This window comes from Haliaeetus albicilla, chromosome 11, assembly GCF_947461875.1.
Source record: "Haliaeetus albicilla chromosome 11, bHalAlb1.1, whole genome shotgun sequence".
Classification (NCBI taxonomy): domain Eukaryota; kingdom Metazoa; phylum Chordata; class Aves; order Accipitriformes; family Accipitridae; genus Haliaeetus; species Haliaeetus albicilla.
The window spans coordinates 1,399,060-1,424,390 of NC_091493.1; the positions used below are offsets into that span (position 1 = coordinate 1,399,060).

Here is a 25,331-nt window from a genome sequence, read left to right on the forward strand (position 1 = left end):
AGAAAAAGAATGCTTGCATACAAATTTGCACAGAATAATAAAAATGTTCTGATTCACATCTGGTTACTTCATAGCTTGTTTTGAGAAACAGGTAGTGTGAGAAGTGTTATGTACATCTTTTGGGGGGTTGTCAATACCCGAAAGAACCAGAACCTCTCCCTCCCCCCCCCCCCCCCAATACATATACCACGTATAAAGTCAGTTATCTGTAAAATAATCCCTTTTGGAGCCAAAAACCATGTATCAACAATTTTAACCCAAAGTTTTTTAAAAGCTATTGTTATCAAGGCCTGCAAGGGAGATATTCCACCTGTCTAATCTTGGTCTTGCCACTAAACTTAGGCATTCAGTTGTATTAAATTCACCAAAACTATTCTGCAAATAGTTTGTGATGTTAAACACTAACATTAAACAAAACAATATTTAAATTTATATCCATGAAGTTTAGACTGAAATTCTGTATTGGTAGAAATCCTGGGAAAGTGGCCGAGTTCTATCGAGACAAGACTTCCAGGTAGAAAGAGACACTTACATCTAAGAAAGCCCACGCGTGGTACCTCTGTATTTACTACAGAGTGATGGTCCACAGCATCAAGGTTGGCCACTAAGGACTGTTGTCTCTACAATTTACAGGAGAGCTCACTGGAAAACCACAGGTCACCAGAGCTACTAGCTGCACACATCCCACCAGGGAACAGTGACGTGAAAAAAAGAGTTTGTCAATGTCATTAGAGCAAATCCCAACTCTTGCAATGTCCCATCAGGTCCCTCATACGCTGTGCAGGCTCGGTTCTCAAAACAGCCGGGTGCTGAACAGCCCCCCAAAACCCTTCCTGTAGCCCAGGAGTTGAAGGACCACGGTAACGCATTCAAGCATCCCTACCAAAAGCTGAACCTGCAGGTGCAAAACCTCTCCCAGGCCGTCAGCGGGCACGCCGACCTCGCCCGCAGAAGCTGTCACCCCGTAAATAGTTCTCCTCTTACCCTCAGCTCTGTTCTGTGCTTACAGGGAACGAGGAGCCGCTACGAACCTCTCGGTAACGCTACCTGACTGGCAAACGAGCTCCCCGGGAGACCCGCTCGGGCTTTCCCCCGGCGGGTTTCACCTCACCGGGCACAGCCCGACAAAGCGCGTCTGGAACGTGGAGCCCCTGCCAGGAAACACCGCTTGTTCCTCGGGAAGGTGCGTTCGCTGTCTGATACCCTGCACGCCGTTACGGCGAGGCCCGGGGGTTTCTCAAAGGGGCCTTGTAGGTGGGAGGAATACCGAGACCCGCGAAGCCACGGCGGAGCCGCCATTTGCCAGGTGCGTCCCGGCGGAGGAGCGCGCTGCGGGGTGAGTCCCCGGGGCGGGGGGGGGGGGGGACGGGACACGAACAAGCACCACAGGGACGGGCTTCCCCCTTCCCGCCGGGGGCGGGCACCCCTCCGCGGCAGGCGGCAACCGTCCCTTCTGCGAACGGCGCACCGCAACGGGGAAGAGGCCGCGGCGGCAGCCGGGCCCGCCCCGGCCCGTAACGCTTCACCCCGCCGTGCCGCTCCCTGCCCCCCTCAGGGCGAGGCTGGCGCGGGGACACGCGGCCACGTGACGAGAAACCACCATGGCGCGAGGGGGCGTGTGCGTAAAGCGAGCGGGAAGGGGGGGAGCGGGGGGAAGGAAGGCGCCCTGCCGCGCGAGGCTTGAGCCGGCACGAGCGTCACGTGACGGCGGCAGCGCCCCCTCACCCCCCCGGCCGTCTCCACCTCCCCCCCTCACGTGACCCGGTTTGTTGTTGTTGCTGCCTCCGCGGGGCGGGTGCCCGCGTGGGCGGCGGCGCGGTCACGTGGCGGGTTTAAATCGCTCCCTGGGGGTGGGGGAGGGGGCTGTGGCGGAGGCGCTGCTGCGCGCTGCGCCGGGCGGGCGGGCGGGAGGGAGGGGGGCGGCGGCGGTTGCTACTCCAAGATGGCGGACGAGGAGACTCCGCTCCTCCGTCCGTGCGACGGCGGCCCCGGCGGCGCGGCCGAGAGCGCCGAGCCCGCTCCGAAGCGCCAGCGCCTGGACTCGGAAGACGGCGGCTGCGGGCGGGGCGCGGCGCCCGCCCAGCGCCCGGACCGGGGCTCGGGGCCGCCGCCCGCCGCCGCCGCCGCCGCTCTGGCGGCGGCGGAGCCGCCGGCTGAGGCGGCGGCCGTGACCGCCGATGGCGGCGGCCGGGCGGCGGCGCAGGAGGAGGAGGACGAGGACGAGGAAGCGGCGGCGGCGGCGGTCTGGAGCGGCGCGGACAATAGGGCCGGGCTGCGGGGCCTGCCCCGGGCGGAGCCGCCTCCGCAGCCGCGGCAGCGGGGCCGGGGGGAGGGGGCGGAGGCGGCGCCCGGCGAAGAGGCGGCGGAGGCGGCGGCCATTGGCTGCGGGCGGGCGCAGCGTTCAAACGGGGCGGCCGAGGCGCCGGCCCCGCATGCCGGTGAGGACCCCATCCCTCCCTTCCTGCGCTCGGCCCGGCGGCGACGGGCCGCGGGCCGCCCCCTCACGGCCGGGAGGAGGCGGGCCCGGCCGCGGCGGGCGGGCTCCCTCCCTCCCTCCTTGCCCGCGCGGGCTCTCCCCGCGGGCGCCTCGCCGCGGCGGCCGCCCGGGGCCCTCCCGGCCCGGCCGTACCGGGCGGGTGGCGGGGAGGCTGGGCGCTCGCCCTGCCGGGGCCCGGGGGTGGGGGTGGGGGCGGACCGTGCGGGGCGACCCCCGAGCGCACGCCGTGCTCCTTCGGTCGCCTCGACCGCCGCAGGTTGAACGCAAGCTCGAGCGAGCAGCTGCGTCCCTTTTTTCCAAACCTGATCGATTCTAATTCCGGTCGGTCCTTGTCAAAGCCGGGCGTTTCTTGTGCTGGGCTTCGTGGAAGGAGATCGACTCGGCTCCCATCTCTGAAAACGCTTATTTTGCTGTGTTGCTGGCAACAAGTTATTAAAAATGAAAAACGATAAGCCCCGTTTCCTTTTCACAATTTCCGCCGCGATAGTCGTTTTATTTCTGTTTCTTGGAAACTTCTGCAGAGAGCACAGGAGCGGCAGTCTTGAACCATTCTTTAAATGACTTCAGGTTACAGTCTTGGTTAAGATTTCAGTGACTGCAGCACAAAACTAAGCTATAATCTTCTAAAAAGCTTCTTTGCAGATCGTGTTCGAAGCACGCTGTTTGGGCAGTATCGGTATGAAAGTACCTTGCATTGCATTATTGAAACAGATAGCTTTTGAGGGGTTTTGTTGTTGTTGTTCATCTCGGTTTTTAAGGTTGTGCTTCGGAAAGACTTCTTCAAAGGTATAAGATACTGCGTTCTGCCAGTGCAGTCTTTCCATTTTATCCTGGAATGCAGTTAAAGATGCTTTTTACCTTTAACTCCATAGTAAAAACTCTACAGAAAATTTCTGCCTGTGCAAAAGCAATCCAAAAGGGAACAGAGCTGTATGACAGGCTTGGAACAGCCTCGGTATTTAAAAACTGCATTGGAGCAGTGCAAGAGTAAAGCTAATGAGCTCTTATCAGTGCCTCACGTGAAGCCTTTTTGCTCCAGTTACTCAGATCCTCAGGCATGTTTTGCTGTGGATTGCTTAGTTCTGGCAAGCATTCCCTTTAGTCCTTTGAGGACTCGAATGAATTCACAGGGAGTGTTACAGTTTAAACTGGTACTTTAGCCTACTTGTGTCTGTCACAGTGTTGCTTAAATACAATACAATGTGACCTGTATATGATGAGTCTTTAACAACATAAGCTTTGATTCTTTATACAGATACAGTAGACATAAAGGTCGTTTTAGTAAAACTGGCACTTCATGCTTACTGATGTGTACTAATCAACTTTTTTCTTCTTCGTAATGCTTTTTGGATAATATGTTCACTGACTTCATGCATAATGAGATGGAAGTGAGATGCTGTAAATATGTAGATTAGTAATAAGAAATAGTAATGTCAGTGAGCACCTGTGGTCTCAGAAGAACAAGACAGCCAGTACCAAAAGCAAATTTCTGTCCTCTACCTCTTTCCATTCTAATCAGAATAAAATATTTATGCCAACAAGGGAAAGAACAGGACAACACAATCTCTGAATAAAAAAATGATGGTGTTTTGTGGTGTTCTTTATTTAAGAGTAAAGTGAAGTAACAGCTGAAATATTGTAGGGGTTTATTCAAGTAGAGATTGAAAAGAAGTATAGTGATTCTTTGCTTTAGAGAGCATGACTGAAACTTGCTCTCCTTTGTTTGTAGTCTTAGATTTTTCAACAAATTAAGCTACAGTTGCTGTGGCTATTTCTAATAAAGCCAATAGAAAAAGTTTAGTCTAAATTCTAATAAGCTGTTCAGGTTAAAATTTAGATTTCCCCTTAAACGTTAGCTTAGTAATGCGTGTGCTGTAAGACAAGTATCTCATTCTTCTTTGGACTCCATCTAGATACGTGATGAAGTTAGATTGAGTTTCTCTGGCTTAAGGCCATGAGCTGAGCTGCAGTAACTATGAAGTACTCTAAGCCAAACCCAACTGCAGGGTAAAATGGATGAGAAACTTGGTTAAGGTGGTTCAAGGTAGCACATTTTCTGTCATAACTGAAATATAATACAAGTGTGTATGTGGTCGCCTATTGCAGCTCAGCTGCAAGATAATAACCTGACAAAATTCTGTAACTTAGTTGTATTCAAATGTGTATTTATTTCTTTTAAAATACTATGCTCTTGAAACCTAGTCAAAGATTGGTCTATTAATGATGACGCATTTTCGTTTTAGCCAATTTCTCAGTGAGCTGAATGAAGTGAGAATTGTAAGAGAAAGGAATTTTTAATTGCGCTTTTAAAGCGTTTGGATTTTTTTTAAGATACAAAATCCTTAATGCCCAGCACTTTATAGAATGAAAATTTCACTAAGGTCAACATCCAGCCCACTGAAGCGCAGTATTAAGGTAGCAAATCCTGCAGTAACTCTACTGAAGGCTTGAAAGCGTATCTATAAACTCAAAAAAAGTAGAAGTTTTCTGTGTCTAAGTGACAAAACTGCCTATTTGTAATTCGTTGCAATCAAATTTAAAAGCATACAATTTTAGGTTTTGTCATATATTTAAATATATATCTGTGCCTTTTGGCTAAGTGTAACCCGTCATTGTTGTGCTGTCTTGCAGATAACTTCCTTTTTAGTGATGAAATCATAGCCAATGGTTTTCACTCCTGTGATAGTGATGAAGATGACAGAGCCTCACACGCAAGTTCTAGTGATTGGACCCCAAGACCACGTATAGGTAGAAGCCTATATAATATTCTCGGATGCTGTCTGCCTTTGAACAGTTACTTAATTCTTCCTGGTCTTCAAGTGATTTCTTCTGTTGCAAAAAAATTGGCAGTTGCTGCTTTTGAGCTGCTTAGAGTTGTTGACTGTACTCTGTATGTTATTTAAGGAGTTTAAAAATGAACCTCTTTACACTTGCTCTATTTTGATTCAAATTGTCAATGTCTTTTTTTGTATAGAAATCCTGCCACGATCCATATTAAAAACATACACATAGACTCGCTAAATTGAACAGATTTATGGCACATTTCTAGCCTATTTACTTAGTTTTAGTTCTTTAAGGAACAAGAAGATGATTCTTGCACGATTTTAGCCAATCTGTAGGGCTCACTGTCCTAAGTGTTACATCAGTTTGGGAATTATTAGTCTGCATACATATTGCATATTAGCAACAGATAAGTTAAGCAAGACAGTTAGGAACTCATTAGAAAGTTCTTGTCTCGCACAGAGGCAAGGTAACTGCTAAGGTCACTGGTGATTTATGTGGGACAGTGGCTTCCAGGGTGCAGTGGGGCTGGGACTTGAGGTCTTTTACATAGGTGTGATAATGCCACAGCATTCATTTTGCCAGTATTGATAAGAATAGCATCAAGAAAACACATTATGATAACACAATATTCTACTTAAAATCTGCCCATATGTTGTCTTTGCTGATCCCTCATTATAGGATCACTGTTGGTACCTTTTGGGTAAATATGTATAACAATTGTTTTCTTTATATGTATTGTAGCTAGCCTTAGTGATAGCTATTTGGGTCCTCTTAGTTTAGTTTCTTAAGATTTACCTGTTTTTCTTCTACAGCTCTAATCTCGAGTCTTTGTGGAAAGACTGATTGATGGCTTTAGGAGGTCATATCTGAAATCATTAGTGTTAGACTAAAAGAACAACAAAAATCCATGGATTGGTGGGCTCTATTTGTCTCTTCAGAGTGATGTTTTATAATATGACTAGAAAGTATATGTATGTTTGTTGTCTTCAACTTATTACTGTAAATACCTTACAATATGTTGGAAAAATATAAATGAAGCCATAAAATGGAGATACATTATGAAAAATAATAATAATAAATAAGTAAAAACTCTAGCTATACTATCACCTCAGAATTTAGACCAAAACATACAGGGGTTTTGATGAACGAAGCATTAAATTGGATTAATAAAATTGTAATAGGAAGCAATAACAAATGGGATGATGATGATGGTAATCATCTGAAATACTTGACTCAGTTTTAAATATTTATATTTTTTTTATTTTCTTAGGTCCCTACACTTTTGTTCAGCAGCATCTCATGTTAGGTACAGATCCACGGACAATTCTGAAAGACCTGCTACCCGAAACAATCCCTCCACCTGAACTGGATGATATGACACTGTGGCAAATAGTTATAAACATTCTTTCAGAACCACCAAAAAGAAAAAAACGAAAAGATATTAATACTATTGATGATGCTGTGAAACTTTTACAAGAATGCAAAAAAATAATGGTCTTGACTGGAGCTGGGGTACGTATTGCTGCAATGACAGTGAGAGAATATGTAGACAGTTGGTTAAATACTTACCCACTGCTTTATAGCATGCAGGTGATGTGACCCTCGCAGCGTTCATAATCAAATAATTGTGCTAGATGGGAAGAGGAGGCACAGCTTTCCGCTAGAACGATGCACGCTGCAAGACTGGAGCTTAAGTTGGAAATTACAAGATCTCTCTTCTTATAAGAAAATATTCTTAAACATTTAAACTCTTACACAGTTGCTTCCATGCAAAATAGTTATGGAATAAGATCACACCTACCTGTTTCAGAACATTTTCTATCCTAGTCATTTTTTAATTTGAAACAAAGGTAATGACTTTTTAAACAAAATGTCAGTGGATCTCTTAAAATACCTGATGGAGCTAGAGGGACTAGAAGAATAGGACTCAAAAAGAAAAAAAAAAAAAGAGTTGGGGAGGGTTATAAGGCAGATTTGATTGGATTTCAGTAGACTGAATTTTACTTTTAACATGTGCCACTCTTATGATGGTAATAAGATTGCTCACTGTTTTACTAAAGAACGTATTTAAACTGTTGTACATTTGCAGCTTTGTATCTATGTACCAGATCATGAAAAGTCGATCATTTTTTGCCTCTGTTGTTCATACACAGAGGGCGTGACGCCATTCAGAAAAGATGAGTGATTCAAATCAGCTTGTCAGAAAAGCACTCTTCTATTGCTGAATCTTGCTGTTTCAATGATTGCTATCATTCACCTGTTTCTCCTCCTCTTCCCACAGTATTTTGGGGTAGTCTGAGACAATAAATTTTAGTCTTTATTGACTACTACAATGCTTTGATAAACAATGTTTGTTTATCAATGTTTGTTTATCAAAAGGGGTTTATTCATCAAAAGTAAGAATCTATTCTGTTACTGTCTTAACATGTTAAAAAAACCAAAAAAACCCAACCACCTTGTCCAAGCCGAAGTTTGCAGATCAATGAACACTTACTAATCAAATTTAATGCAACAGTATTTTAAATTTTTGTTCACTTCTCACAAAAATTCCAGTAGTAAACATAAGGCCTGGTGTCCTATTACTGCCTGTACAGATTGTACTAAAGGATTTTTTTGTCCAGTTGTCAAACTTTGTTTCTGTGCTGTTTCTCCTGCTTGTGATTTGGGAATTGTTACATTGGTCCACAAAAAGGGGAAGGGGAAAAAAAAAAAAGGGAAAAAAAAAAAGAAAAATAAATATAGAGAACCCAGACCCAGACTGGTTTTGTTCTTAATGTCTCTGAGCACTGTGAGCATACAGAAGTGTGGTTTCCCAAATAGTTTATATCATAGCAACTCTATAGCCAAATATATAGTTTCGCTTATTTCAGATTGCAAAAATATATTTCAGGTGTCTGTGTCTTGTGGAATACCTGACTTCAGATCAAGAGATGGCATCTATGCACGCCTTGCTGTAGACTTCCCAGACCTTCCAGATCCTCAAGCAATGTTTGATATAGAATACTTCAGAAAGGATCCCAGGCCATTTTTTAAGTTTGCAAAGGTACGGTTTTCCAACAGTTCTTATCTTGGTCAGTAAGGACAGATGACAGTATTAAAATGCATAAATCAGGTATAAAACTATTCTGTTAACAAAATGGTATCTTTGTCTTTTTTTTTATAAACAAGATAGAAAAATATGTTAATATATTGAATTTACTTTAGTGAGAGACCTCATTCAGTAGCATAATAACTCTCCTTGGGCATGTCTTCGCAATGTATCAATTCTACATCCTCAGTGTTACTTCAGTCCTTGTATGCAACCACATCTTAGCCTTATTAGAAATATTTAGCAACATTCTCTTTTTTTTTTAAGCTCATTTTTACTGTTCCTGTTATAAGTTCATTATATATACAAGCATTCTAGACAGTGTCTCCAATTTCAGAAAGGATAAATAAAAACTTGTAGTTATTTGATCAAACCTCAATAATCTTAGCTGCTGTTACTTTCTCTGAAAAATGAAAGAATATGAGAAACTTTTGGCCAGCACATGAGGAATGTGAAAAACTACATTTGAATTTGATATACTATGGCATGCTCTTCAATGTCATATCATACATTCACATTTTATCACTGTATTTACAGTAAAGAGGACTAAAGCAGTTTCATGCACTAATAAGTTTGTTCTTGTTTCAGGTTTTGATATAGCTGTCATAAGGATCTGTACATCTTAGAGAATTAAAGCCCTTTTGCAGGGACTGTGCTCATTTAAAAGGGAGAACACAGCAGTTTTTGGAAAGATGTTAGTGTTATTAAACAGTTTAAAAAGCAGGGAGTACTCATCTGAGACATGAAGGGATTGTAGAAGCTGTAGACATATGTACAGACAAAAAAATAATTGCCTTTAGTCTGGAATTTCCTCAGGACAAAAAAAAAATCAAAACAAAAATGTTACAAGAATTACTACAGGATCAGTAAGGACTTGTGAAAATCAATCACTACTAGTTGTGCTCACTTTTTCTTCCCTTCGCTTACAATTTATACAACTGCTCTATTGTGTTATAAAGATTGGAAAAGAAAAATCAATGCATTCTTCAGCTGCTTGGATTTCTCTGAAAGCCTCCTGTCCAGATACTAATGTATTTTGATGCTCCTTAGTATAGTCAGTTCCTTGGTTTTTTTTAATATTTAAAACAAGCAAAGCAAAACAAACAAAAAACCCAACAACACCCCCCCCCCCCAAAAAAAACCCAAAAAACCCCAAAGAACCCAAATCTCACAGCAAACAAAAAAAACCCCCAACTTACTTGAAGCCTGTCTGTACACAGGTTTTACCAGAATAGTCCAAATCCAGTTTGGCTGATACTTTTTTACTAAAATAATTTCTCCTCCTTCTCCTTTTCTGTCTGTCAGCTCAGTTAGAATATTGATTTCTTATTCTATGAGATCTTAAGTTCCTTTAATTCTAGGGGCAAAGAACAGTCAAATACATTCTGCCACTGAGCTCTGCAAATTTGTCTTGCTTCTTCAGACTAAGATATATAAGCTGTTAGGACTACAAGAATATCTGATTCTAATTGTGTAATAGCCTAGTCATAATCTAGATAATAGCACCATGAGCAACCAGCGATCATTGCTGCAGTTACCCCAAAGACCCACGTAGCTTCAGAATCATGAGTAACTTGAAATATTTTTGGGAAAAACAAATGCTTTCAAAAAGTCTTTTTTGTTTGTTAATAGGCTATATGGTAGCTGAAGGCAGAGCTGTCACAAAGATTAATTTAACAGTTCACTGTTGTGCTAGAACTTTTGGTTCAGCTTTAAGCATCTACTGGTAAAGGTAGGCAGCAGCCTCCTTCTTGCTAACTTTCTTTTGGCCAGTGACTCTTGCGTTTTTTCTGTAAAAAAGCCTCACTTTCCCAGGTGAGCCTCCAGCCCAGTTGCTGGTCAGTGGTGAGAGAGTGACTGGAGAGCAGAGGGTCTGGAATTCAAGTTCCTCCCCTAAATAATTGCTCCTGAGCAATGGAGTGGTGGTGCCACTGCTGAAGTCCTCCTAGTCGCACAGCAATCAGAGGTACCACCTGGGGTGGTCAACTCTAGACAGAGGTTCCTAGTGTGAAGCTTTCAGCTGGGTGCCCACGTTTAATTTTTCCTTTTGGCAGGCTCCTTGTTCACTGTGAGCAAACATCAAATCATTCTACAAACGTGCCTGTTTTTTTCCATACGCTCTTTGGATATACCTACCTCCTTTACCTTGATCTAATGGAAGGGCTAAGCAGCTATCCGGCACAGTGGAGTTGCTCTGCTAAGCCATATGGTTTTAACTTGATGACTACTGTTAACTGGCTAACTTGGCAAAGCTGCTCTGAGTGTCCCCTGTCTTCTGCTTTATATCCAATGCCATTCTGCTTTCTGGGCTTCCAACTTGTAGGAATAGCTGCTAATAATGCTGAGGAGTAAAAACTGCTTATCCCAAACCAAAAGACAGAATCCAAATTCCTCATTAAACTTTTTTCAGACTGCAGTTAAACCGTATATGTTTCTAATAACAAATATTGAGGTTACTTGACACTTACAAAGGAAGAAAAGCTTTCCTATTTCATAATTTTCAAAACCAAAAAAGATCTAAACCTTGCTTTTATGCTGTGTGAAGAACAAAATACCAGCTTGCATGGAGCAATTCATCCTGACATGATCAGAAGCTCAGCTGTTGAAAGAAGAGTCGGATCTGAGAGAAATGGCAAAATGCAAAGGGAGTGACAACATTAACTGCTGACATAATCATTATTGATAATATTTAGCTCTGTGTGAATTGCTGCAGTTGGCATAAAGACATTGTGTATCCATTTACACTTTCTAATGTACTTTTGAATTCCCTAGGAAATCTACCCAGGACAATTCCAGCCATCTCTCTGTCACAAGTTTATAGCTTTGATGGATAAAGAAGGAAAACTACTTCGCAACTATACTCAGAACATAGACACATTGGAACAGGTTGCAGGAATTCAAAGGATAATACAGTGTCATGGTTAGTGCTTTTAGTTTCACTTTTCTTGTTCTATGTATAGGAATGATGTTTACTGGTGCATGTGACAAGGTAATTGCTATTGGAATTAATTTATTTTTTTTTCTTGAATTGGTTATCTCTTGGCAACAAGTATTCTGCTTTTAAAATGTTGAATTTTTTTTTAAATGTAGCTTAAGTATTTAAATCAGAAGTGTTTCAAGAGGAAATACTTTTTTCAGAAATTATGCTTGATAAATGGTGGTGTTTGTGTATCAGTGAAGATCCACACCCTGTTTGCACAAGCTTAGACCTTAACTTTTAAAATGTATTTGATGCTTCTTTGTATAGGTCTCTCTCACTGTCTATCAGTGAATTAGTTTGGCTGCTACCTGATTCTTTATTTAGGCTATATTCCATTGAAATCGTAAAATATCCTGACACTTCAGTGACTTTATCTTGTATGGTGGATTAATCACCAGTTCAGTTCAACTGAAGATCATCTTGTTACACTTTCAGTGTCATATGCATTCTGCAATTATGATACCAAATTAAGTGGAATCTCTTACTTAGTTGCTCGATACGCTTTCCATTTCCAAGGACTTGCAAAGGTCAAGCTAAAAGTCCAAGGATTCATTTTTAAGGAAAGGACACAGAAAATTAGTTTTTAAAATGCACATTTGGATCCTTTAGTAGACTTCTAGCAAATAAGTTGTTACAAACATGCCAACGCTGCTTTTAAAGACCTGTCTGTATAATTCCACCTTTTCCAGGGACCAAACTCTCTTGGTTTCCTTCTCTACAAAGTTTAGCTCAGTACCAAATTCATAAAATTTTTTTTTTCAGACAGAGCAAACATGGTGCTCTGTCGTGGTGACCAAACAGCACACAGTAGAATCCTCCCCGTCAAATAACCCAAATCTAGTGCTAGTTTCCATTTGTACTTAGTGTGTCGTGTATTTTCTTTTGGTTGTCATTCCATATGAGGTATTTACCATGAAATTCTTACATGGTTGTGTTCTTGCACACCACTGCCATGCTCAAGCTTCCCATTTTTTCAGTTGCACGCTACAGTGATTAGATTTCAGACCATGTCCTGTATAAGTTGATTTTAAATTAAAAAGATTCTTTAAAAACACGCTATGGACTTCTGAGACTTTGAGATTTTGAGGCCTTCAAAAATTGGCAAAGGTTGTTTTGAGCACATCAAGCTTTATCTGACATATGGTTATGCTGCTCTTCAACAAATGCTAGTTGACTAATGGTAGTGGCTAAAGAGAAACTGAAACTCTGTTACATAAGGGCTCATACTGCTGTATTTATTCTATCTTTTTTGCCTAGCTGTGGCAATGGCAAGTTAATCATGAGCGTGCCAAATGAGAAGGACCCTTGTAATGATTTGGGGAGTTTGTGTATGAACCTTGGAACCGATTTCACACTGCAGACCTACAGTAAAGTTGCTATTATGAAAACTACTGTATCCTAGATGCATTTTCTGAATTTAAAATGGCTATTGCATTCAACCAACATGTCTGGAATTAGATCGTATTCCTTGCTATTACTGTAGCTGAATGATCAGAGGCAGTGGCCTGCTGGCTACACGACTCATGCATGGGGCAGCATAACTTCTTGATCAAGTCCTTCTGACGGTGAAAAATAACTCACATAATAGAGTTGCAAGTAGGTAGCAACAGATGCCTCAGACAGGGTTAGGTCTGCTAGCCTGACAGACATGTCCCTAACACACTGTATAAAGGCCTAGATTATTACTATAAACAAATTGTAACGAGCAAATAACTGTCATACTTCTCGTAGTCTTTGGAATCCCTCAAGTTCTGGGAATTGCAATGCTGAGCAAGCGTTTCAGAAGCTGTGCGCTTTCCACACCAGCTGTGATTAGCAGACCTGAACTGCCAGTTGTTCATAAATTATCTGCTCCAAGTTTTTGTGTGCTTTTGCTGTCTTTGTCTTACCCAGATACAATATCCTCAAAGCATATTTTGATGTTGCACTTAGCCCCAGAATCCCTTCATTTAGCAGTGTAAGTGTTGGTTGGCTGCTGTGTGTAGGTTATGAGCAGAAAACATCTTTCATTTGGGTGGCTTAAAATAATAGTCCAGATAAAGTTTTGGTACCAGTGGTTTTTAGCTGTTCCTAGCTTCTGCAAAGCTTTCAACATCTTAATGGTTACCTTTCTAAAAGTTTCCTTTTGAAGGGAGACTTTTGTACCTCCCTATACATTACTCAGTCACAGGGCTTTCTTACTGCCCTCATATCACCATTAGAAATTGGAGAGTTCCAGAGTTTTGCTGTATGAGTGACACATTGCAGTGCAGGGTCAATTTTATTTTTGTTTAACCCCTTGTTTCATGGTTAGGAGAAAATCTGTCAATTTTTCTACTTTATTCTTCAGCATTCTGTCAACTTCTAGCATTATTCTTTCCACAGATAAAAGGCCCTGTAGGCTTACCTCTCCTGGACACGTATGCACCAAAAGGCCGCTCTAGTTTGCCACAATGACTCCACACTGTGTATTTTCATGTGTGTTAGCCACCTGATAAGCTTTCCCTTTAGACAGATAGAGACACGAATGTTCTACCAGATACGTGGGCATCACCTTCAACTGCTTCAGAAACAGGCTGGTTAGAGCTACCGAGTGGCTGGATGGAGCAATGAACTTAAGATGGTCTTGCCAAATAATAAACACAGTAGCTAAGCTGGATGCCAAGTTCAGAGCAGTATTTCAATTTGAACAATACAGCTGTAACTTCTCACTTCTGCTGAAAGGAACACTGCTGCTATTTAGTTGCCTATAGTGAAGTCTTTACTAATGCATTTTCTTAGTTATTTTGCCCTACAGTTTCTTGAGTTCATGTGGGTTCATGTTCTGCTGCTGCTGTTTGCAGAGCTGTCAGCACTACTGTTAGTTGTGTACGGAGGAGAAGGGAAGGTTCTCTTCTCCCCTCCTTGTATATGCTTGCACGAGTTGGGGGAATGAAAGGACACAATATAGTTTGTGTTGACATGCATGTGGCATATCACTTTTCCTAAAACAAGATGTCTGCTGACTAACATCTAGAAGAACTACTTTTAGTAGTAGAAGTATCTTCTCTTAATTTTACATTACTTTTTAATGACCAATTTTTATAGCACTGCAACATAACAGCCTTTGTGTCAAAACAGCTTGGGCAAAAAGACTATATCTGAATGACTGAAAAATCCTTATTTCTACCATACGGGTTTTTCCCCTCAGGTTCCTTTGCAACAGCTTCCTGCCTGATCTGTAAATACAAAGTTGATTGTGAAGTTGTTCGAGGAGATATTTTCAATCAGGTAAAAAATTTATTTCAACTCACTGCAGCTTTCTAATAAGTAATTCTCTCTCTCTCTCTCAAAAAAAAAATCAACCACAAACCCAAAACACCACGCTTGGATTGCTTAAAAGATCTGCTTTTAAAAGGCTACATATCTTTGCATGTGTCATAAAAGTGCCTATCTGTATTTTAGCATTTCCTCTAGTATTTAAAAGTATACTCAAATACCATACTGCAAAAATTAGGTAATGGGAAAAAGCAGAACAAAACCATAAGGGTCCATTTTTAGTGGCACCTCCGAGAAAAGCAGAGGTTAAAATGGTAAGTAGAAAGTTGGATTTATACCTGTTATATGTTAATGTGAACTCACAGTCACACTGAGAAAGCTTCCTTAACCATTTATAACATCGGTTGCTCTTTGAGCATTTACCTATGTTAAAAATATGTTTAAACAGTAGATGATGCATGGAGCAATTGCTAACTACAGAGCAGCCTCTGCAAGGAAGAGGATCAAATGAGATGTCAGACATTGCTTTCTAGGACTTCCGAACTATTCCATATTCCGAACTCCCCACATCTGGCTGTGAAGTGCCCCAGGGCCAAGGCAGGAGTTAGTGCTGCTCTGTCAGAGCAGATTAACTTTTGGCTTGGCAAGACCCTCTTTGCTCTTCTTCCCCTTCTTTTGAAGGAACAGAGATGATGATTCTCTGATCAAAAATACCTTGTTTATACAAACTGAAGGGACTCTTTTCTGCAGGCGGATGGTTTTTTGGTAAATGCTTGGAGTCCACAGTTTCAACTTTAGATGAGAAGCATGGAAGGGATGTAAATCTTTCAGGTATTATATTTGAAATGGAACTCGATGAAAGCCTTTCAGAAGAGATGTCTGAGTTAAAGCTGTAAGAAATGTAGATCTTGTAAGCCTGAAGCTTTGTAACACTGAAATATTGGATGTGAAATCTGGTTTACTTTGCTATTAAGAATATTATTTTTGAGAACTTTTTATCTTACAGATGTTTGCTGCTCCTTTACCTTCAAAGCCAGCTGGTTGGAGTTTAGGTTTTCTTCGTTCTAAACAACCTTCCTAAGCATGTTTTAATTTTCTGGTTTGATTGTTAGTGGTCGGGTCTCCTTTTCCTAGCACCGCTTTAATCATTGTATGTTCATATGCTGAACCAAACTTCTGCCCCAATGGCCTGTCCCTGCTGGTGGTCAGTAATGGAAGCGTGGGGAAGTGGAGAGAAGCTGCCTGTAGCAATACTTATGCGTAATGAGAACAAAGAGGGTTCTTACTCCCGAGATGAGACTGAAGAACCATTTTTACACTCAATCTCTTAGCCCTAATCTTACAGTACTGCTGCGAGGTATATCTTTCCAGGGCAGGCCCTAGCTGTAATACTGAATTACTTTCATAATGCAAAATAAATATGGTTATTGCCAAATATAATTGCACACAACAAGAAATAAAGCTATTGACAGAAAATAGATCCCTCCTCCTTTATGCCTGAAAAAAAAATTGTTCTATTTGCTATCATTATCTTTATTCCATAGCCTGCATTTCCCAAACCGGTGCCATGCAGTTTCTTTTTCTTTTGGCTCTCTAGAATATAGAATTTGGTTCCTTAGATACCAGAAGAAACCTTTTCTGTACTTAGGAAGCAAAACACTGTCCATTCCAACAGCCTTGTTCCCTAACAAGTCCTCCTTCACAAAAATGGGTTTGGCACCTGGCTCCCAATAGATAGTCCAGTTTCTAGTTTCTGCTACCCTCCACTACTTGGAAGTTCAGTTATATGTGGCCCCAGGTCCTTAGTTGTCCCTAAAAATACTATGTTTCCTTTGCTCTGGTCCATCCCCTGATGGTCATAAGTGCTTCACAAAGAAGTGAGTCTAGCTAGCATCTTTCTGCCAGGATTTCCTTTCAACATATTATAGACTGAGAATTGTTTGAGATCATCTGCTTAGAAAACTAGCAATTTCTTGTTGCTGCTCTTCATTCTTTTACCACTTGCAAGATAACGTGCTAGTTCCCTGTAGCGTGATCCTTCCTCTTGGTTGCTGTACACAGCCATCCTTCTGGATGAGAAGCAGCAGCAGTTCTAAATCATACAAAGAACTTCTGAGTAAAGCAATTGTCAGTCACTTCTAAAAAACATCACTTTTACTTTGCTTTTGACTATTTTAGGCAGTTTCAAGAGACAGTGAAAGGGTCTCAGATTTAGGAAGAAAAGGCCCAAGACATGGAAAACATGCACCAGTTCTTGGATATTCTTAAGCCAATGTAATCTTTACTAATCTCCTTGATGTTATCTGTATATCAAAAATGAGAAATTCCATTTCTCTTTCGTTAGACAAATACATCAGCAGAGGTGGTGGGGTTTTGGGGGAGTGCTGCTTCTGGAGGGAAAGAGGACCCTAGGCAATTGAGTGGCCAATTATCTAGCTTTAACTTCTTGGTATCAATTTCAGCTCTTGGAATAGATCTTCCCCCTTACTGACGACCTTTCTGAGGATTAGCAGAGAAGCTGGTGAGTAGTGTAGTGTTGAAACACATTTATGGGCCCATTATAGTGACTCAAATGATTTGATAGGGATATCAGTTGCTCTACAGAGATCCGCTAAGTCACAAGTCGTTGGACTTCCTGTGAGAAATGATGGAAACAGAATTAATATTACCTGGTCTCTTTAAACCAAAAGTTAGAGGTCTTCATTTCATCTTCCTCCTAATACAGAGCAAATTATTTTCCCTCCTTAAGCTTCCAACTGAAAGGGCAAAAGCATCACTAACATCAGTGGAAGAGACAGCGGGGTAAAAAGTTTCAGAAAGGTTTAAGCTGTTTTTGTGTTATGAGCTCTCCTTCTAATATGTAAAGGTCTGAGGAAAAAGTTCAAGATTCATTCTACCCATCTGTTCCTTTTGGGGGAATTCTTTAGTTGGTTTCCCGTAAGTGTGGGGTTACTAGATGCTCTTTGGCTTGGGTATGTGGTGAAGCTTCCCTCCATACCAACTCCTAGTTCTTGTGCCATATTGCTTCTTACGCATCCCTCCCACAAGGTTTTCTTCAAAGAAGGATTGGATTCTTTGTTCAAAGACTTAAATTTTTGGGAAAGGTCCTTTGACACTAGAGGAGGGCCTTTTAGTTGTGACGTTTTCTCATTTGAAAAGCATTGTCTTCTGTCCTACTGCAGGCATCCATAAACTAGTTCTTTGATTTAAACTTTCTAAGTAAGTTCTCTATTATTTTTTTCTGTATATGTTCTCTGCACAAGAGGGAGTTGTTATGCATTTAAATGTCAGTTTTCATATATTTTCCTATTACAGTAGGTAATATACATCTCTTTACACCTTTACATAGGACTAATTTGCTTGTGATGACTGCTAGAGGATTGCAGCTACATTTAGCTCCTTAGATTTATTCTGGGATATCCTATTTTAACGGTACAGCTGAGAAGACTTAAACTACTTGAAAGAAAAATTGCTCAGTCGTAACTGAAGTATTGTCTGTACATATATCACTCACCTGCTTCCTTTTCTTCTCTCTGAAAAAGTCTTAAGATAGGAAAGTGTTGAAAGAGGTCCCAAAGGTCAGAAAATCCTCCCATTTCAGGAGGAAAGGGAGCCTACTTCTTTACAAACGTAGCTCTCGTCCACATTTTTAGTGAACGAGGATTCTGCTCTGTTTTTGGAGGAATTGGAAAAGTTTAAAATGGAGACCAAACAAAAGTTCTTTCCTATGTTCTTGTCCAATATGCTTTTTGCCAGCCACCTGCTACAGTGCTGTGTTGTTTTATGAGTGTAACACACATATCCTCTTGGAGGAACAGAGAAAGTAGAGGGGTAAAGCTCTGCGATATATTCTTTGATTAGGAAGGGGGTTATATCAGATCCTGTAATGGAAACTGATAGTGAAATCTAAGCTTTTGCTCCAATTAAACCAAGAAAAATATATTCCTATCAAATAGGAGGTAATTACTCATTGGTGCTGAGCTTGACTTCTGGACTTGGGCTTAGTTGCCAGGTAAGAACTGTGGTGTAGATCTGCGTGGTTTCTCCCTTTTGACTCCCTCTTTATTCCTGGTGTAGTTTTATTTCTGTGTGCAGTTGCCGCAGGCTAGAGTAAGAAATGTACTTGTCTGTGTAGCCACAGAAAAAAAGAAATGAGGAAATACCACTGAAACTTCCCTGTCTTTTGCCAAAATAAGTCACTGTGAATTGCTAAAATCTGATGTTTTCAAGGGCGCAGCCTTGAATTGTAGTAATGGAAGCTGTTCTACTGCAGGTTGTACCTAGATGTCCCAGATGTCCACCTGATGAACCGCTCGCTATCATGAAGCCAGACATAGTGTTCTTTGGAGAGAACTTACCTGAGCAGTTCCATCGCGCCATGAAATACGACAAAAATGAAGTTGATCTCCTTATTGTCATTGGGTCTTCACTGAAAGTAAGACCAGTAGCATTGATTCCAAGTAAGTGACTATCTCCAGTAATATTTTCTTCCAAAAATTTGGATCACAAGTGAAATTCTCAGTTAAGAGCTCTAAGAAATGCTTTTGGCTTGATTCAGTGAAGAAACTAGATTAAGCATCTAGTTTTCTAAGATGAAAACTGATTGCCTGTGTAAAGCTGAAATGCAAAATAGAGGAAGTAAGAAATTGTAAGTGCTTTTTCTACACTCCAGGCAGATCTCAAGATAATGAAATGATAATCTGAAAAAGTACTCTCCTAAAACTTGAATGACTTTGTTCTGAGATTCAATTCATTTCTCTCCCTGCTTGCAATATGCTTTCAGAGTTACTTGCAAGATTTAGAAAGGAATCGTCTTTAAAAGGTTAAAGGTAGTATCAAAAAATCGGATCAAGTACATCGGGTGTCCTGAGTTGTAGCTTATTTTAAAGTCAGTACTTAATGATACACAGTGGGCATTATATAGTGTGTCACTATTTGGATCCTTAGCTTTTAAAAGTGATATGGAAAAACATCTCTGCTAACATACTTTATAGAAAAACACCCTTCAGAAAGGCTGACAAAACACCATGACAGGTGATTTATTTGCCTACTGAATGCAAGACTTACTAGTACTAAAAAAAATTCTCTTCACATGTAAGCCCAAGGAGGACACGTGCTTAGCATCTGCTATTAACTGGGAACAGTACCGCATCCATGGTCCTTGTAGCAACATCCTCTTTGCTATATGAGAGGCAGAGCCTAGTGTTTGGGCTGATGGGAAATGCATAAGGACTGGAAAGTGAGGATCCACTACACAAACCGTTGCTCTTTCTGTGCCCTAGAACTGGGTTTCATTAGTTGGTTATCTGAGGAATCGAAGCTAGGTTACCAAACTGGTGGGGTTTGGAAGCCTAAATGTCAGAAATGAGTTGAGCAACCCTGTACAGTGTAAGTTGTACGTGGAAATATTTTGACCTAATGAAGGGGATGTCATTTACCAGCAGTATGTTCTTCATGAGCACTTAAGTACATAAAATGAATGCACAAAATCAACGTAATTCTTCTAAGAGATTATAGTACTAATTTTAGTAATCTTTTTACACTTGACCAAACATTGCTGTAGTCAATATTTCTGTGCATGTGTTTCTCAGTGATTGAGATTCCACTTTTTACTGGAAAAAAACAGGGGGAAAAGTCCAGACAGGCTACCGGTGAAGGTATGAAGAGAAGTCTGAGGAGTCAAGCTTTCTAAGTAGATCTCTGCTGAAAGTAAAACTGAAGTGACTAGCTTTAAATTCTTTTTTCTACATATAGGTTCCATCCCCCACGAAGTGCCTCAGATCTTAATTAATAGGGAGCCTTTGCCTCATCTACACTTTGACGTGGAGCTTCTTGGAGACTGTGATGTTATTATTAATGAATTATGTCAAAGGCTAGGTAGCGAATATACAAAACTTTGCTACAACTCGGTAAAACTTTCAGAAATAACAGAAAAGCCTCCACGAACGCACAAGGAGCTCGAAATGCACTCTTCCGAGCTACCGCCTACCCCTTTAAACATTTCAGAAGGCTCTAGTTCACCAGAAAGAATGACTCCACCAGATACTTCAGTGGTGTCTTCAGAACACCCAGCTGAATGTAAGGTAGAAAACTGTGATCCTGCCTCAGAAACTAAAGGGACCTGTGCAGAGGAAAAGCTTCAGGACACACAGACATCGTCAGAAAACCCTGAAAATCCTGCTAGTGAACTAATGAACTCTGAAACAATGAAGGAAAATGGATCTAACAACGGAGAAAACAAAGAAAAAAATGAGATATTGAGGAAGTGCTGGGTAAACAGATCTGCAAAAGAACAGATTAGCAAAAGGCTGGATGGTAAGCGTTAATTCATCCCAGTATTTTCCATTTTTTGGCCCAGATGTATTGCTTTAAATAGGTCTAGAATAAACATAAGTTACCCTTGAGGGAATCAGTGTGTTTTGCTGGTTATTTTTGTTCAGACAAACGTCTACATAACTCATCACTGTATCGTTTATTTCTTTTAGAGAAGCCAATAGGAAATTTTTTTTTAATTCATAATAGGTTTTATAACCAGCAATTACATACTCCCTAAAAAGATCAAAGTTTAGGAGGTTCAAGGTAGGTACCAAAAAATAAATCGGTTTCTAACATTTTCAAATGCATTTTCAGACAAGTTAATTTGATCCTCAGGTGTTAAGAAGCTGGTCACACTAGGTCATAATTTGGTATGGCAGTAGAACTGCAAGATGAAGTCATGATAAGAGTTGAAAAGGAAATCTCACAGCTGGAGCCGGGCATGTTTGGAAGGAAACTTTAAGACTTTCCAAGGAAGCCTTCCAGTATGCAGTCTCTTAACTGATGTAAGGAGTTCTCACACTAGAAAATCATTGTGGATGAAGAGCCAGGTATTAAATTGCAGCTTTCTGAAGCAAAGGCTGTTTTTAAACTTTGTCAAATACTCTGTGCAGTGGGTTCCATTTCTGCTACAAGTAATGGAAATGTAGCTGTGAATACCTGTACCAATGAAAAAAAGCTGCTAGACATTAAAGTTTAAATGCTCTTTTATGTCAAAGGGAGGGGCGAGAAGGAATGCCGAGTGAAGCATTTGTTTTGTGCTTCATAATAAATACACATACATTGAAATAAGTGCGTTTCTAATGTAATCTGATTTGTCAGTTAAGTTTCACTGTTGAAAATACATATATGCAGGTGCCTTCTAACCAGAAGTCTGCAAGATCTTGTATGAATCATTTATTTTAGCCTTTTACTGACTTTTGGAATTCTGTTTCAGGTACTCAGTATCTATTTTTACCACCAAATCGCTATATTTTCCACGGTGCTGAGGTATACTCAGATTCTGAAGATGATATCATATCTTCTAGTTCCTGCGGGAGTAGTAGCGAAAGCGGCTCATGTCGTAGTCAGAGCTTAGATGTGGAGGATGAGAGTGAGATCGAAGAGTTTTACAATGGCATAGAGGATGAGGATGCTCCTGAAAGGGAAGAGGAACCTGGATTCGGGGAAGACGGAGTTGAACAAGATGAATTGGCAGCTGATGAATCAGCTTATACAAACGAAGCTGCAGGGACTGATCGTCCGAGCAACAAGCTGTAAAGTGATCACTGACTGGTTACAGGAACTTTCCACCAGCATTAGGAGCTTTGGCATGTCAGAATGAATGTTTACGTCTGAATTTAGAGCAACAAAACCAGAAGGATGTAGTGTTTATAAATAACTAAAACAGATTTTCATGCTTAGTTTTTTACCTTTTTCAATAAAATTCTATTACTGCGCACTCAACACTAACTCATCTTTTTTTTTTAAGGTACTAGGAGTATCTAAACAATTGTCACTATGTTCACTTTTAAGTTCATCTGTCTGATCAGGCATCCATGTATATAATACATATTTTTGCTTAATGAATTTCAGCTTATATTATTTTTAAACAGTTTTGAAAAAGCCATTGGAATGTTAAACTAATATAAAGGGAACAGCTAATTTAGACCAAAGAATGGTATTTTCACACCTCCTGCTTTGTAACAGTTTGGTTTATTTAAAACCTTCTTATGCTTCTGCTAAACCTTTCATTCTCACCTAGTCTGTCATTAAACACTGGCATTTTCCAAGACCTACTGTGGCAGCTAATTTTTTGCTTTAACAGTTTCTTTGTATGTTTGAGACATACTTAAATGTGAGTAGGTAGTTAAATGGAAACAAGACAGTGAGCACTTGAGAAATCCTATGGTATTCTATGGTCCTATGATCAAGAAGCGCTGTGAAAACGCTTGGGTTACCGAGTTTCATACTTCCTGTGGATATGAAGCGATGTTGACATTGGCTCCTTTGCAATTACAGTACCGGCATTTTAAACAAAATGGATCCCCCCCCAGTAGAAGTTCTTCACGTTCCATACAGAAGTCAAACATAGCGCAGCTTGCATTAAAAATAGCAGTTGATAAATTGCCAGGGCTCTAATGTGGAAGCTAGGCTGAGTTCAGAATAGCATTTCTACTGGCACGCAAGAAGGCACAAAAAGATGAGCTCTTCCTTTATACTTATCGATGCAACAAAACCAGGAGCAACTAACTCGGATAGCGAGAGCCTCTGCTTACGCTGCTGCGTGGATAAAACACAAATTCATAACCTAACCATGCAGGACGCTGTTCTGAGGTCACATCTCGGGTTGGGAAAATAATCTTCCACCTGCTAGCTCCACCTTGCATATTAAAAGCAAAGCAGCTACTCAAATTATTACATCATAGATTCAAGTGCTAGGCTGCCTTAAAACTGGACATTGCAACTTTTCAAGTGCAGATTGTTTCCAAGCCTTTAGAACTATTTTGTAAAATTGCACAGTGCAGTAGTAAGTGAAACAGCATTTTTCTATAAACCACTTTTTCAACATTGGCCCAAATGAACTCTACGATGTAGATTATTCATATTCTTTGCTTTAATATTTATTACATTTTGGAAGATGTATAGTCGCTGTTCTTTGAACATAAGACACATCAGTTAATAAATATTTAAGAACAGCCTCCTGTATTCATCAGAAAATGTTGGCATGTTGTCTCATTGTCCAAGTTTAATACAGCTCTTATTTGGCTACACTAAAGAATGCAATATGTTTAGTTTTCACTTGCATGTCACAATGTATTAGTTTGTGCTATAGGAGATATTTTAAATTGAAATACTTTGTTTTAAATTATTTTTACAGTGAGGATTGTTTTCTGCTCTTTTATATTGTATATAGTGTCTTTTATGTAATCTACTGGCATATGTTTTGTAGAAGACTGTTTAAAATGACTGGCTATCTTCCTGCAACTTTTGAAATACAAAACCAGTGTTTTATACTCGTACACTCTGTTCTAAAGTCTATTAAAATTGTCATTTGATTTCTGGTTTCTGTTAATTTCTAGTTAGATCTTAAAAACTTAACAAAAGATGCCCTATAAAGTCAAGGTATACCCTAGCTAGCGTGAGGCATTATATAGTAAATTGCTTTTTTTCCATCTGCCCCCAAAAGCCTGACTGAAGGAAGGTACTCCGCACTGTCAGTAAAACGGCCTCCTAAACCACAACGCAGCGTTGTCCTTTAGAAAACTACTTCTCTCCTTTCAAACCCTACATTAACTTTGGATGTATTACTGAACAAGAGTGTTTATTTCTGCTGGTGTTCCAGTACCTTGCAGCTCTGCCGCCCTTTCTCTACCCAGCCCAAAGCTTCCTCCATGTCTGGTACTCGCTGCTCCCACCCCAACCCTGCCCAGCCACGTCCAGGAGAACCTTCCCGTAAGGAACCTGCACCACACAGGAGCTCGGGGCACGTTTTGCCATCACGTACACAAGTCTTTCACTTACATTTCGTCTTCATGCAGGCAATGCCGTCGGGTAAAGCCCCATTTTCCCTTTGGGCAGTGGTCTCCCCCGCCCGGCGCAGCCGCGGCCGAAGCCCCGCTGCAGAGAGGGCTGGCTGGGGCAGTCTCGGGTTTGTCCCGCGGCTTCCCAGGGGGCTACGGCTGTACCGACCCCCCCAGATCCTGCAAAGCTCCACTCCTGTTGGCCCTCAGGGGCCAAGGCCCGGTTTCAGTGGTTTCCACTATGTAACACCTTACTATTTTGACGATTCCACTGTACTTCTGAATCACCATCCCTCAAATATAAATTACATTTGTATTAGGAAAAAAAAAAAAGAAAAAAATTTATAAAACTCACACACAAGACATGAAATAAAGTATTAAAAATCTTAAGAATTTTTTACAGAGAGAATGTTTCCCTATCGAGAGGACCTGAAAACATTTTTCCTGTGGAATAAAACAGCTGCACCTTTTTCAACATCTAGATGAAGAAGTTCTGCTTTTTGTTCTTTTTTTGTTCTTTCTCGTATCCTAGCCAACATTATTTCAATGGAGGAGGAACCCCAAACTATAATGTGTCGCCTTATTCCTCCATTTCACACACTATCCTTTCCCTGTAGTGAAGCTGTCATCCTTAAACACTCTTTAAAACAATCATAAGGCAAAGGATGGGGATGAGGAAACATTTGCTATCACAGCTCTTTGTTATCCCCAAGTATTCAGCATCTTTCTTACATGAAATTCATCCGGAAGCACAAAAAAGCATGTTCAGTTCCAGCTGTAATTTGTACAGCCTCAAAAAGGGAGATTACTTATTTTTCTCATAATTTGTGTTACCATCCTATGAAAGCATCTTAACCATGTTAGTATTTATATTAAATAGATGCACTGAAAAAAGCAAAATACAAGCATTTAATATGATGGCACCAT

The 25,331-nt window shown here is 41.0% G+C and overlaps 1 protein-coding gene across 3 annotated transcripts; it reads left to right on the top strand.

Moving 5' to 3' along the window:
• Positions 1-1,112: 1,112 nt before the first annotated feature.
• Positions 1,113-23,939, top strand: SIRT1 (sirtuin 1). 3 transcript variants are annotated; one of them, XM_069795738.1, is made up of 9 exons: positions 1,113-1,306; positions 5,129-5,245; positions 6,552-6,793; positions 8,172-8,324; positions 11,142-11,289; positions 14,519-14,598; positions 18,860-19,046; positions 20,341-20,901; positions 21,839-23,939. In XM_069795738.1, exons 3-9 carry the CDS (start codon positions 6,581-6,583, stop codon positions 22,159-22,161), a joined length of 1,665 nt encoding a protein of 554 aa, XP_069651839.1. In that variant the 5' UTR covers positions 1,113-1,306; positions 5,129-5,245; positions 6,552-6,580; the 3' UTR covers positions 22,162-23,939. The 3 variants fall into 3 exon arrangements, with proteins under 3 accessions (XP_069651839.1, XP_069651837.1, XP_069651838.1); XM_069795736.1 differs by lacking the exon at positions 1,113-1,306 and adding an exon at positions 1,900-2,438; XM_069795737.1 differs by lacking the exon at positions 1,113-1,306 and adding an exon at positions 2,754-3,173.
• Positions 23,940-25,331: the final 1,392 nt, after the last annotated feature.

Coding starts and splice junctions, on each gene's coding strand:
- SIRT1 (XM_069795736.1), top strand. CDS start 1,943: ATGGCGGACGAGGAGACTCCGCTCCTCCGTCCGTGCGACGGCGGCCCC. Junction 8,325..11,141: donor CATTTTTTAAGTTTGCAAAG/GTACGGTTTTCC, acceptor TGAATTCCCTAG/GAAATCTACCCAGGACAATT. Junction 20,902..21,838: donor GATTAGCAAAAGGCTGGATG/GTAAGCGTTAAT, acceptor ATTCTGTTTCAG/GTACTCAGTATCTATTTTTA.